Below are 14,963 nucleotides of genomic sequence, written 5' to 3'. Positions count from 1 at the left end.
CCAACTCTATGCGGTATCACAGCTGAATATAGTTGTAAAGTCTTGTGGAGAGTGGAATTTGCTCCTTTCAGTTAACTCTCAAAGCCAAAAGCATCTTCTTCACCGGGCAGTTGTGTGTAAAACATGGATGCTCCTGAGAGCACCCAAATCCCAGCCTTACCTTCCTGAAGCAGGACGAGTACAGACCTACAGCCTGTAGGTGTCACTCGAACTGCACAGCAGCGTAAGTGCAAGTCAGGAGCAGGTGGGCCTTTTGGTTTGTTTCTTAAATCAAAGCTACCTCACATCTTGCCTGTTTTACTTGAAAAGTTAAAGTTTGTTCTGTTCTAATCAAAAGAGAACTAGAGACATACTGCTGATATGGTCATTCCCCACACCTTTTAATGCAAGTACGTTTTAGTATTTTAATGCAAATACTTTTGAGAAAGAAAAAGTTTTAAATGATTAWACTGTGCACTCTGCAACCACCTCAAGACCAGCAGCATAAGCATTTTCAGCCTTCTGCTTCCTTACATGTTCATCACTTACTTTTCTTCACCACTGCAATGAAGCTTCTAGAGGGGAACACACATCAAATGTAAAAGGACCCAAAGGAGCTGTCACACCTTCCCTCAAAATRAGAGAACTGAGAAAAATACTATTTCCAATCTTCAGTCTTGCAATATGATGCCAATTATAAACAATAGCTTTATAGAAGAATTTGTTACAGAAACCTACTAAAAGAGAAAGATGAAACGCTATTAGTTCCCAGATTTTGACACTGCTGTCCTGAAGGAGTGAGGCAATTGGTACTTGACTGCATGACTAAAAAGTGACAAAAAGGGGGATAGTGAATACCTTTTAGAAAYAGCAGGTATGAAGCCAGCTCTACATAAACAAATCAGCTAACTAGGGGGAAACATTTCAACCTACTGGCTTAATTACAAAATAATTATGTTGGCATAAAGAATGTTAGGATAAACAATTAATTACAAAGTTCACAGCTTAAATTTTGTTACATTTAATATTAAGTGGCTACCAAATAGAATTAAACCTGCCCTTATTAATAGCAAGGTAAAACAAAGATGGCATTCACATTGCATCCATTGCTTTGTAGCAAAATGCAGATTACAGAAAGTTACCAAGTTCAAAACAAACTTCTTCCTTGTATGTGAGCCAAAGATAGAGGCATTAATGTAGAAGGTACATAAAATGTCTACTGATCAACTCCAAGAGGCATTAACAGGTCACTTTTACATTGCTCAATTTTCTGCATAAATTTCAGAATTTTCAAAATTAAAAATTTGTTTCACATGGTGGTCTGAAGCAAGCACAAATCCTGCAAAAATGGAAAGGCAGACTTGTATACTTCAAACTGCATGTACAAATAACCCTGGATAAAAATTAAAATACAGTTTTTCATGTAAGTCTGAACKATGCAATGTCCATCCAGAGCAGAGGCACAAATCCACCTCTGTCTATAATCACAGATTTTATCCAAATACAGTGTTGTACTCAGTTCATGAATTACAGTGGGCAAAAGCCAACACTGGTAACCCCTGGAAAAGTGAATACAGTTCCTGAAAAACAACCGAACCAACCAAACAAAAAAGCCATAAATATCCTTTAGATTTCTAAAAGCTTTTAAAAACACTTTGTTGTCAAAATAAGGATTCAGAAGATGTTTTGTGGTAAGAATATTTTATATATATTTTTTTACACTTTTAACACTTACAAAAACATTCAAACACAAAAAAAAATTAAATAACTTTGGGAGCAGAATTAATCCTTCTGCCTACACACATACATCAATTCCAAGCTGTTGGCACAAAAAGTAATCCACATTCATAAAACCCTTACTACTATATCAAACATAAGTTAAGTAAATCATAGGCACTATTTTATCAAATCCATATTTCCACAATTCTGCAGTAAATCTCTAAACACAGAGCCCCATGATTTCCTGATATCAATGAACTGGTAATGCACAAAGGCTTTCTAGCAATCTTCTCAGGAAGTCATTTGCTGTATTTCGGAGGGAATAGCAGAGAAAAAAAATCCCTATAAAACTTAAGCTGAATTTACCCAAGTGATGAATTACTTAAGGAAACATACACAAGTTTGATGCAGCCATGGTAAAACGCCCAATATCATCATTTAAACTGACTTTCAAAGTTTATAAGTCAAGCAAAGTTTGATAAAATCCACCAATTAAAATTCCCCTTTCTTCAATGAAGACTGCAGCATTGATGTGTAAAACGCTGAAATATTAAAATTTGGGCTTTAATGAGAATATGCTCATTTGATCTAGTCCTGTCTTCTGCTGAATGGTGATGTCACATACYGACATCCACTCCCTGTACCTGCAGGTGACTCAAGGCTAGATTAGTGGTATGTGCTGCTCTGTACTGCTGAAAGGTGGTTTCTGCAGAAATCTGACAATTACAGTATATTTGATGTTCCGACTTTGAAGTCTTAGCACAGATCTTGGTCTGTGGTGTGAAGTTACCCATCAACCCAGAGCTTGCTTGAGTACTTTGAGCTGCAATTAGTCTCCACTCCTTCCTATTTGGTTTCTTCCAAGTCAAGTAGTATTGCATGGCTTTTCATCCAGGAATATGTTAACGTTAGCCTAAAATTCAAGTGCTATATTTTCAGCATTAGTTATCCTTTTAGAGGCAGGAGGCAAAATCCACAAGCAGTCCCAAACTCAGATACTAATGGGGTTGAAGGCTACCTACCGTCCAGTCTGACTTGTAGTGTTTGTCAGTCATTGCACAAAGGATATACCATTCACATTCTCTTACTTCATCAACTGTACATCCAAAATACTGAAAAATCTTCAAACAAAATCCCTTCCACTTAACTAGTCCCACCCAATACAACTTTAGCCACAGATTTTTGCATGATGTCTTCCAAAACAGAACAATGGTTCAAATGCTAAATATATCAGTCGTTCTGAGCAAAATGTGTTAGAGTAAGTCAGAGCCACCAGAGGAGTTTAATAGCTTGTAAACAGACATAGCAGGTTTCATACTCTGTTACCAGTAATGTAAGATACACATATGTAAGGCAAAGTACATATTTAAACACACTTACATGGGCAATATCTTCTGTAAAAATATTTACAATTTAAAATAAACCAATTTAAGAAATGGATGAAAGTAAAAAAATAGGATACAGAAAACTCCCTCATACCATGGAACATCACCTAAATGAATATCATTTGGCATCAAGAGTCAACTAATTTCCTTAAAATTTGTATGTTACAAGTGCATAGTTGTGTTTCCTTCTCCTTAACTATCAGCATTTTCAGTTGCTGCAGGCTGCAAGTATAGTGGTATGATATTAGAACAAATTAAAATTATCACTTGCTCTTTCTTATGYAAAGAAACCTGCTATTAAAAAAGTTTTCCCCAAATAGCAAGCCATGTGTTAAAAATGTGGCTACAATAGTGAAAGCCATCTTTCCTGAGCCAGGAACTTTAAGATTAGAAAGATTGTACAACYGGTACTAAGCCCTTTTGGCAATCTAACACAAGAGCACATAAAGCCAATAAATCAACATAGGAAAGATGCAATCTATACTATTGCATTTGTGTGTGTCTGCTACATTCAAACCTTTTAATGTGATAGAAGTCATGGCCACAACCCACTCTCCTGCCTAATCCTCCAGAGTAACTGCTGATTCTTCCTGAAGGATCTACGTACCACTGTCCCCAGTCACGATGTCATACAATTGTTAAAAGCAACATTTCCCTAGCACTGTAGCAGTCTACAATCAGAACATGAGCTCTGATTCATGTAGCCTTGTTTCAATAGTACATATTCACCAATCTTTCTGCTAAGTTAAAACAGACTGAAAATGAAGTTTTGGATAATGTATGTTGATAGTTATCCTTGCTATTTTTCAAGATGGGTGTTTCTTTGGCATTCATTCATTTTTGCCTAGACATTTTTGCCACTCTCATAAATGCTCATATTGATAACATTTTTAGCAAGCAATAAAAAGCCCCCAGAACTGATAGCAATTTTATGTAGAAGTGATTGTATGACCACCAAACATCTGATGTTAGATGTCATTAAAGTGCTGCTTTATAATAATCTCTGCCAGTTTGTGCTAATTAGAGACAGAGAGGTTTGGAATTTTTACAAATCCCAAGAGTCACATCTGAACAGTTTGTTTAATCAAGCTGTCTTTTAGCCTGGTCAGGAAGTATCCATGAGCACTGAAACTTTGCATTAAGCTTTGCAGATCAGTAGCAGCCATCTTTCCAACTCTCATCTTTCACGTTGCCGTATGTCTTGGGAGTGGGTAATGATCTAAAATGAAATGAGAAATTTTTCAGTTTCATATATAACTGCTGAAGTCTTCATCATAAGAATTTAAACATTTAATAAATAATTGAAATATACACTTCATTTATTTACTTCTCTGTAACACAGTTTATACTTAAGATAAACCCAAAAGTATTTTCAGTTTCAGGTTGCATGTGCTGTATCTTGGCAACTACCATGTCTAAATAAATAAAAAGTCTAAATAAATAAACAGAAAACTTATTGCTATTATACTCTGTGAAAATGCAAACTTAATCTGCTTCCACCTAAAATAGGCCATTTTTTGTGATGCATATAAACAGGCAAATCCTTGTTTAGAATATTACATTTTGCTTACATCAAAATCTGACATTTGTAGAAACTCRGTTACTGCATTGTGTACAGAATCTGCATTATAGAACCATGGAATTGTTTAGGCTGAAAAAGACCTTTAAAATCATCAAGTCCAACCATTACTGCGAAGTCTACCACTAGACTGTCTTGAATACCACATCTACACATCTTTTAAGTATCTCCAGGGATGGCAACTCTACCATTTCCCTGGCCAGCCTGTTCTGATGTCTGCCAACTCTACTGGTGAAAAAATTTCTCCTAATATTCAATCTAAACCTCCTTTGGTGCAAGCTGGGGCTGTTTCCCTTTGTTCTTTATATACAAACTTAAAAAAAAAAAAGGGCAATTAAAAAAAAGTTTAGTAAGTGAAACACTCTTCTGTAAGACAAGCTGTGATTTGGACAACCACACTTCACTACTATTACCAGCTTCCTGGCAAAACAACTGCTTTTTATTATTGCTGACCAGTGCAGTCTCAAAACTGTAAACAGTCAGTGCTGTGACAGTCACTCGTCATTCCCCTGCCCAGCACTCAYTGCAGAACAGAACTTTTCCACTGTGCTATTTACCACCATTTTATCTTTTTTTACAGTACTAGAGACTAATTGTTTTTCCCTTSTGTTTACGGAGATTCTTAATATTTTTCATGGATGACTGCTTCTTAATGTCAGCTTCTACTTGACACCTTCAGTGAAAACTGACATTCACAGTTAATACTCAAGTCTCTCTTGCAGCGGTTTCTGAAAATACACTGACACCAAGCAGCTTCTACAGCTGAGTGCTAGCACAGTTATGTTTAAGCTAAAAATTCTGTTTTGCCCTGTGGGTTAACGGCAGTGATGTTCATAATAAGTTTAGAAATGCTATGGATGTCTCCTCTGTCTTTATGCATCTTCCTTTTGGAAGTTTCCAGCTGCCCAAGGAGACAAACTACTCTAACCATGGTACCATTGTCTGAGTTATGGAGGCAAGTAGTTCTGACTTCAGAATGTGTCACTCAGTGACATAAGTGAATTTTCTCTTGCCAGCTATATTTTGGTAACTTTTTACCACATGCAGATAAATTCTTGCTGCCTTCTCAGCCCAGACTATGACTTTATTTACTTAGTTCAGTATCTTCTGACTCTTTCATCTTCATTCTCTCATTCAAGAACCTTTTCCTCTCAATTTGGATCCAAAACTAATTTGGAAATACTTCACATGGAGGTCTCCATTTCTGTTCTGAAGACCTTGAGATCAAAATACCAATTAGAAGAAGCAGCGCAAATACACACTGTACAAAATTCATTTTGAAAACTTCAACCTAAGATTACCTGTCACAGACTCACCTGCGAACAGGCTGTGCAAGTTTGCTACGAGGCACTGGGATGCCCCCCGTGGAAGGGGCACTGGGTCTGGGCAAACCACTCCTCATCCCTGCTGGTCTGGTAAGAGTAGTACTGTTAATACTGCTGGCAGGGCTTGGTAAGCCTGAGCTCTGTGCTGCAAGAGGCCCTGGTGAGGAACTACTGTGCGTCAGCTGTGCGGCTTCTGGAGAGGCAACTGAGCCGGGTCCATGGTTACTGAACGCTTTCACTGGTTGTCGGAGCGCTAAGGGAGACGGTGCCGCAGGTGAGCGGAATTTACTCGAAGAAGGTACTGCAAAATACAGAAATTGGTTTCAGCTTATGTTACAGCATAACTGAAAATAAAAACTGGAAATTATGTGATTATACAAACAGTATGAAATGTATAATGGAATACAGCCAATCAAGCAGCAATGAGAAACAGGAATTCAGATGTCCTCTTTGTCATGTGTTTTTGATATTGTAACTCTAATGCCCTCTTTGCTTACTACAAATATTGTAAGTAATCYTAATAAGGCTATAACTGTTATATCAGTCAAGTCAAAAGAGATAGAGGAGAAGGTATTTATATATWTAACTGCTTCAGAAACATRTGAACTTAATTCCCATCCATGAAAGAACATGTTGCACAATGCAGTATTCTAGTGGGACACAGTCTTTACATTCAAAGTGTATGTTAGCCATCAATGATGAAATTTTGAGTGCAGAGCATCTTGGTGTTTCTTTTATGCTGTTCTTTTTAACCACTGAAATAGAATTCATCTAAAGATATGGTCATCTCCTACATTTTCTGGCAGATGGAAAAAAACAAAAAAAGATGGGGTCATCTGTCCTGGTTTCAGCTGGGATAGTAAATTTTCTTTGTAGTAACTGATATAATGCTGTAGTTTGGATTAAGGATGACATTAGCCAACCCCCAGTGGCTGAGGTTAAGGTGCTGCTATGAAACTTAAACCAGACAACTCTAACAATTTATAGCCTTCCTCTTCTTACAAACATTACTCAAATTATCAGTATAAATAATACATGTTTATGTACCTGAGTTAGTATGGGGAAGGTCTTGTTATGAAGTTCTTTCTGAGATAAGTTAATAAGGCAGAATATTCAGCAGTCCTTTAATAATGCCAAACCTTATGCATAATTCTTCACAAGTATGAGAAATATTTTCTATTACGCATAATTTATTAGTGAACAGAATACTTAGCCTATAATCTTCATTTCACCAGCTTTTCAAACTGACTAGGGTGGGTCAGTAAGAGTCAACACAGGATGATCAAATAAATCACATAACAAGAACATGTTTACATTTAGTGAATTTGCATGAACTGTTTTTTCCTCTACTGAATAAACATTTTATACTGAGACCTAAGGTGCATCATTTTTGACAAATGTTGTATATAAAGAAGCTGGTCCTTAACACAGCTTTTATTATCATTTTCAAGGTAGATCCACTAAGAACACGATGAGTGAGAAAGAAGAGGAGTAATGACAGGAACATTGCACCCTAAAATGGGGTACAGAGGAACTGGTACTTTTGAGATTGTATTTTGAGGCTGTTTCTTATAGAGGATGTCTAGGAAGATAATTAAGTACCCCATTACAGATGTGAATTGGATTTGATTCCTTTCTGGATTACYCAAGGAGGCCTTTCCCCTGATAACAATATCAAACACGGCATAAAACTGCTCATGGGAAAAGCTGACAAGAAAAAGTGACAGGTCAAAAACACATGACAGTTATTAAGTGGCAGGGAGAATAAGTGAAAAACCTTAAAATAAAAGCTGGTGTCAAGCCAGAATACGGATTAAGGAAAGCATTAACAACAGAATGAGTGGACAGGAAGAGCATCAAAGTGCTCCTAGGACTCAGATRTATGACAAGTTTTAAAATGTCACCTTGCCTGTAATATTGGTGCAATCAAATGGACAGAATTTCCAAGTGACTCTACAGTGTAAATGTAGGAAGCTTTTATCACTGAACCTCTCATTACAATCCTTGGAACACAAAGTTAGCAGCACAGCACCAAGTTAGCAGGTACCAACAGAGCAATGCCAGTGTATAAAAACTGGATGCAGCTTTGGGCCACTTACAGGCACAAAAGGGAAAAGGTTTTTAGGAACGGAATATAAGCAACGAAAAGTTGCAACTGAAGAAAGCTTGTCACATTCCCAGCAGAATCTAGTAAAACAGTCTTCTCCATTCTCTTTTACCATGCTGCAAACTTGAGCAGACCATATTTAACCATGCTGCAAACTTGAGCTGTCAATTCATAAAACATTTCCTGTCAGCACAGCATTGCAGACATTGCTGAGAGCCACATTCATGCTTGGACATAAAGGAGTGAATTGTCTTCCAGAGCAGTCCACATGATGCAGTCTGGCAAACTGCCTAATAATTCTGTTTTACACATAAAAAATTTGGTCTCAGAGCAGTTTTGGATGTTCACTGTAGTCAGTTTGTAAGACAGGATCACAAAGAGTGAGGGACGGCCTCACAGACTATTTGATCATTGGGTACCCATGTACACTATTGAGCTGATCCATGGTTAACAAAGACATGTAAATGTGTAAGGGTAGTGCTTAATAACTTTACACAACTCAATCTCCTTAGAAATAAAACTAGGAACAACTACAACTAAAACATCTGGCAACCAAAAAAAAAAAAGAAAGAAAAAGGCATGGTGCAGTCATGACATTCAGATGTCCTACCCTCTCTGGATTCTGTCCTGGATTGTGGGCAGGGAGCACGAGATCTCCATGTGGCAAAGTAGGATGCTGTGAAGCTGCAAACTTATTTGGCTTGCACTCCAAGGCCAGCTGCTGCACACCAACTTGAAAACAGATTAAATTCTAATGCAGTTGTTAAATCACAACCATCATGATGAGATGAATTAGACCAACATGAAAGAACAGATGAGGTAAAACTACAGGAATCAATAAACTGATCTGCCATCTCAGTACAGGGAAGATGTGGACCTGTTGGAACAGGTACAGAGGATGGATAAGCACCTCTCCTATGAAGAAAGGTTGAGAGAGGTGGGGGTCTTCAGCCTGGGGAAGAGAAGGTGCTGGGGATACCTTACCACAAAGTGGTAAAAAAACAAGCCAACATGTGGGTGAAAAGTGTCAAGCTATGTAATTTACAGTATTTTAGAAAAGTAAAATCAATTGTTGCTCAGCTGTTAATTCTTCTGAAAGAAACGTTTTGCTTCATTACTTCAAAATATGTCTACACTCATGAGGATCTCAGAAGAAAGAAAATCAACACATCAAGGACTATAAAATAGCAAATAACTGAAAAAGACAAAGTAAGTAACTGAAAGGGTCCTCATTTGCAGTAAGGAATGACAGCAGCCATAAACTGGAATATGTAATGGGCAGTGCAATGTGCTCTGTTCTTCATTCTCTAAGGTTTAATGAATTTTTACAAATAATATAAAMTCAAAGAAAAGCTTATTTCCTTTACATTCCTACAGGCTCAGAGTGGGCCATTGTCCTAGTAAGTGTTCCAGACATCCAGAGGAAGGTATGGGCCAATTGGAAAGAAAGCTAAGAAAGCTCTGCAGAGGAATAGTAATGGTGKTCTTACGTGAAAGCAGAACATTGTGAGAACTTTACTGGTATGAAGTATGAAAACTGTTAAGAGTCTTCCTCTGAAGACATGAATCTGTTTCACAGTCATCATACTTCACTTAAACTTTCTGCATGGCATGAAGATGACTCTGAGGGGTTGGCAATGTTAAACCCCTGAGAGAAACGCACATTCTGTCAGCCRCCCTCATGTGTGCACAAATGACTCTTACAATGCTAAAAGGATATAAGCTTATGAATTAGTCTAAAGCAAAATATAATCTTTAAAATGAGATCTTCTTGGTTGTAACAGACAACTGACAAACTAGGCTTAAAACCAAAATAATTGTTTACCTTAACTGTGAAACTGAGGCACTGTACCTCACAAAGCTTGTCTAATTGGATGAGAGACACAATAATTCATTTTCTTTTTTTTTTTAAAAAAAGAGCCAAATTCAGCCATTAGCAAACTGGAATATTACACACAATAGTTCTCAATTCATTGAGTCAAAAAAAACCTAATTAATCTATGTTGGGATTCATCTCCTGGTTTTATGAGGAAAGGAGAAAGCACAAGCACATGCAAGTTGATCGTCTACGCTCATCTTTACAAGGATACATTTGTTAGCATTTTTTCCAGCACAAAGGTTTGTATTTTTACAATACAAGGGAATATTCCTACAATGTTTGTTTTAAAAAATATATTTTGCAATTAAAAAAATTCCTATACAAATAAAGCCTTAATGTATTTAGTTTACTTTTCTAATCCAAATTTCCTGATTAATGTTAGAAAATCACCATTCCTTGGATTTTTATCTCAAAATTCCATCTCCAATATAACAGAGTTTATTTCTAGTATTTAGACCAAAAAGTTAACTTTCATACAGCAAGAACCACTGGATTAATCTCTACAGAAACTGCAAGAGCAAGTTTATTAATCTAGAACATGAGAAATTTAATGCAAGCAAACCATTATCTGAGATTTGCTGGAGCTTGATAAGAGGTTGTAAGTTAATTACCTCCTTTTGTAGATGGAGTTTGAAGAAACTGTTTGGTTTTGAAGGCAGCACGAGGCAAATTTTTCTGCCTTTGCAGAGCTGTTGAAAGACAAGAAGTGTTATATTTGTCTAGGAAGATAAGAAAACTAAATTTACTGGGAATTTCAGAATTGCATCCACTGGTGAAGCGTCAAGTGTGAGGAAAACACTCAAAAAGCTGTTATGACTCTGGAAGTGATGGGGTTTTGTGAATGGTGCTTGCTCTTAATGGCAAAGAATTACAGAGGAGTGTGTCAGAAATTTTGCAGTGCAAAATGCGCAGATTTGGTAATAGTAAAGCTTCTTGCAGGGCAAAAAGCCCAGAAATGCAAAACGAAAATTAAAACACCAAAGGGAGAACAAGCCACCTAGCAAACATGCTACAGCAATATGAGAGCAAGATTAGATAGAAAGATGAAAATTAAACTGTCATATTTGACCTAGCAAAGACTAAATTTTTTATTTTAAAAGGAATTTTCATTTTTTCAGAAAAATATTCTAACASTATACAAAAGCATAAACCTTTGTCTAATATAATCATCATATAAACAAATTGTATTTTTCAGTTACAAAGACTTAAGCCTTTTTGAGAGATGTCTTTTTTCCCCCTCTTCAAAAGGGTATGCAAGAGAACTTAGCCTTAAAATGAAGACTTTAAGATTTATCAGCTGCCAGCATGTACACAGCATGATGGAAATTAGTTTTTATTGCTTCTTTGTTCCCTTGGCCTTCTGTCTAGTAACATTCAAGAGTTGGTACTGCCTTGAAATTACCTCACTATCAACCAGTTACCAAGAGAGAAACCAATGTTGAAAGAGCTGCAGAATCTTGGCATGGAGAGAATTACTTATTGCCAGAAGGAACGCATTGACTCAGCCTATTTTCACYGCAGCATACTGAAAGGGGGGAGGATGAAATAAAGCTTTGACTACACAGAGATTTGTAAAATGATAATGTATGAATAAACATCTCTGCTTACCTCAGTGTATGAAGTTTTATACCACCATAAAACTGACTGCACTAGCAAGGCTTATTTCCATAGTGAGAAGGAAGAAGGATGGGGGAGCAGGTGTGCATAAAGATCCTGACCTGAGTAAGGAAGTTCAATAATCCCATCACCAATTAGTGAATATCGCTATAAAGTAGGTAAGGGAGAAACAATTCAAATCCTAATATTATTCGTTAATCTTTTTGTTTCATAGCATATAATGATTGCTRTCTCCTTTTCTAGCCTTCAGTCAGTGAAAATACAAAAGTATTTCATGAACTATAAAAATTCAAAGTGTGTTTTAACTTCATGCTGAAATTACAACTAGGCAGTTTATTCAGTTTAGTAGTAATAACTACCTAAAACTGTCATGTTCAACAAACAGCAAAAAAGAATTAAAGTGCTAATAAACAGAGTAATATGCTACATGTGCCTACTAATAATAAAAATCTTCTTTGATAGAAGAAACTAGAATCTAATGCAAAATAGCATGTGACAATATCGAATTCTTACTCTGCTGGCACATGGTCTTCCTAGAAACTTTTTAAAAAGCATACATATGAACAGTCAATTAAGCACAGTAAGCTTTTAAATTATGAGCACAATTCCTAGAAATTTATTGAGGCAGACCACTGGCCAGACTGCTTCAGTCCTCAAGTATTCCACTTCATTATTTCTTMCTGAATCAGTGTTTTTCTTATACCGCACAAAATGAAGAACAGCTTCTTCCTTCATACTTCATTTTGTCCTAATTCACTCAGATTTCAACATGCTACTGCACATGGCACTTTCTTCCCCATCATTATTCACACTTCCTGCAAGTCAGAGATGTGGGATGATATGGAAAGGATTTTAAATATCCATGTATCAAATTCTTTCCTTCTCAATGGAGACTCCAGGAAAACAGACACTCAATAGCAAAACATTTCTGTACACTGAACCACTGCAAAGAGCTTAGGCAGTGCAATTTGAGCAATGCTGAGCAAACATGCAGTTTGAGGTAAGCGCCCAGTGCGTRTTTATCCACACTACTTGCTGCTCTTGAAGTGCTCTGTGTGGTGTGACATTACCTGTCACAACTGCYGCATACTGAATACATGTAGTTACATTTACTTCTGATCAACTGGAGTACTTAGTTTCTTCAAAACTTGCTCTTCCTCCTTTTACTCTGAATATGCCAAGCAGTTGGCAAGCAGACTTGTAACTTTATTGATAGTCTGAACAATCTACAGCCCTTCAAGAAAGTTTTATATTTAGCTCTGCCTAAAARCATCCACGTGCTCATGTACTTTTGTACTAAGTACAAAAGCACCACACACAATCCAAAAGCAGGGAAGTCTACATGGAAGCCACCCTACAGCTTTGTAGAATCTATGTGGTATAGAACCCAAATACATATTTCCCATCACTAACACTTTAGACAATACCTAGTCTTTGGAAAACACAGATATTACCTTATCTTTCAGTGTTTTAAGGTGAAATATTTACCAGCTTTCATATTAAAAAAGTACTTTCTGCAGAATGGCATGGAGAATTAGATGTACATGAAGATCCTAACTGATACAACTGCTATTTAATTCACTCAGTCTCTTTTMAAAAATAATTTGGATTGTTCACCACACTGCAGCTAGAAGTTAAAATGCCAATGTTTTCGTGTTTTACAGTTGTAGCTGTAAACACATCAGATGTGTCTTTCCTCTCTTCTGTAAGCAAGCATATACAATTTGGCTATAAAATTGTAAGAGGAATTGTCTTTTCAGAAACTTACTGGATTCCTAGCTCATTTTTGAATGCCAGCAACCATAGCAAGTTCAGTATTGCAGCCACAGCAAATGTGCAAGTAAATTATGAACCGCAAATCTTTGACAAGGAGCAAAGTAGTGACCTCGGGTGGCAAGCCAGCATCCTTGCAAAGGTAAGCTCATGCAAAACTAGCAGGTGTATGAGGAAGCTTCAAATCCCAAGACCCAGAAATCATTGCCAAGGGAAAACAAAAATTTGCTGCAATTTAACAGTGCTTTGTGCAAAGTGACAAAATATAAAACCAATAAAACAAAAAGTATACAATAAAAAGGACACAATTCTGGAAATTTTTATACAATGTACAGTTTTGCAGAAAATTTTTTAATCCAGACTAAGCAAAGATACTTACTCATTGACTTCACACACAAACCGTTTTACGATTGTCAATAGCAAGACTCTGACAAACATCTGTAAGAGCAGGGAAACTGTAAAAGCTAGAAATCTGGGCTTTATTAATGATACTTAACTTACATTTAAATGTAAGTTGGTCTAGAGTGGTTCACATTTGGGGAAATAGTCTATGAAAGAAAAGCAAATTTACCTAGTAATTCTTAATGCATCCACAAGTTGAAAAAAAGAAATATAAACACCATCACCCCACTTTGGCTGCTGCAATGAAGTAGTTGACTAAATACTGAATACTGAGACTTCTGYTGTCTGATCTTTCCAGAAAGTTTAACCATAAATATACTTTTAATTCTGGAAATAGCTTCTAGTTAACTAAGCTGCTCTCTATGCTCTTCCCTTTCCAGTTTACTCAATTCTAAGGCAAATAAAATCTGCAGAGATTTCTACTAAAAATATTTTTCCTTCATTTTCTTTCAGATTATTTTGATAATTCTTCTTGTCACTGAAAAAGCACAGCAGTAGACCTGCTGTCCAACTGCTCTGAGTGCTTTACACTTTGATTAGCCTGCCTAAYAGGTAACAGTTGTGCATTAGAACCACACAAATATCCTTTCAGCTGGAAATGCCACCCTCTGTTTGCAAAAGGTGGAAGAAGGGAGCGAAGGTGAAAGAATGCTGCAGTAACTTATATGAACAATGGTAAAGTCTCACTAACTTCTCTCACTATGGTGTCACACACCTGTCTACACAACTCTTWTTTCTGCTCTAAGTCAGTACAGAGCTAGAAATCTTGTCTTTGGCATGGTTGGGATTCTTTATTCTGTATTTAACTGTACTTGGTAGTTTTAATATACTGTTTTGAAAGTTTTAATACAACCRAATAGGTATGCCACTATGCCTTCACCGTCCTACAGGTAAAAACTCCCTAGTTAAATTCACAACCATTATTTTACATTTCCTGTCAAATATTTCGATTGCTGATGAACTTTTATCATGGGGTTTTYATAGTTCAAAGCTCTACACATAATAATATTCATAATGTATTCTTCCCTTGAAAATGTCACACAAGGTTATTAAATTTAGAAACCTGTTTTAAAAAAAATTATCAGAAAACATTTGAACAACAGGAACCGGCAATATTGACATATAAGGAAACACTGAATATTTAATTTTCATTTGCTTTAGCTTCCTTAAGGTCACCATTTTCAAGAGATTTGTGAGA

At 36.6% G+C, this 14,963-nt stretch overlaps 1 protein-coding gene across 2 annotated transcripts in view; it reads right to left on the bottom strand.

Moving 5' to 3' along the window:
• Positions 1 to 451: 451 nt before the first annotated feature.
• Positions 452 to 14,963, bottom strand: part of SLAIN2 (SLAIN motif family member 2) — a 35,179-nt gene continuing 20,667 nt past the window's right edge. Inside the window, exons 7-9 of one of the 2 annotated variants that reach the window (XM_057366768.1) lie at positions 10,585 to 10,662; positions 5,979 to 6,288; positions 452 to 4,302 (exon numbers count right to left, since the gene is read on the bottom strand). In XM_057366768.1, the coding sequence (XP_057222751.1) occupies positions 4,236 to 4,302; positions 5,979 to 6,288; positions 10,585 to 10,662 (455 nt within the window). In that variant the 3' untranslated portion in view covers positions 452 to 4,235. The remainder of the gene's footprint in view (positions 4,303 to 5,978; positions 6,289 to 10,584; positions 10,663 to 14,963) is intronic. The other variant, XM_057366769.1, reaches the window with a different exon arrangement.

This window comes from Malurus melanocephalus, unplaced genomic scaffold (assembly GCF_030028575.1).
Source record: "Malurus melanocephalus ecotype Western Australia unplaced genomic scaffold, MMel_1.1 scaffold_71, whole genome shotgun sequence".
Classification (NCBI taxonomy): Eukaryota; Metazoa; Chordata; class Aves; order Passeriformes; family Maluridae; genus Malurus; species Malurus melanocephalus.
Note: the sequence above shows the minus strand (reverse complement) of the source record. Positions and strands in the feature narration are given on the sequence as shown.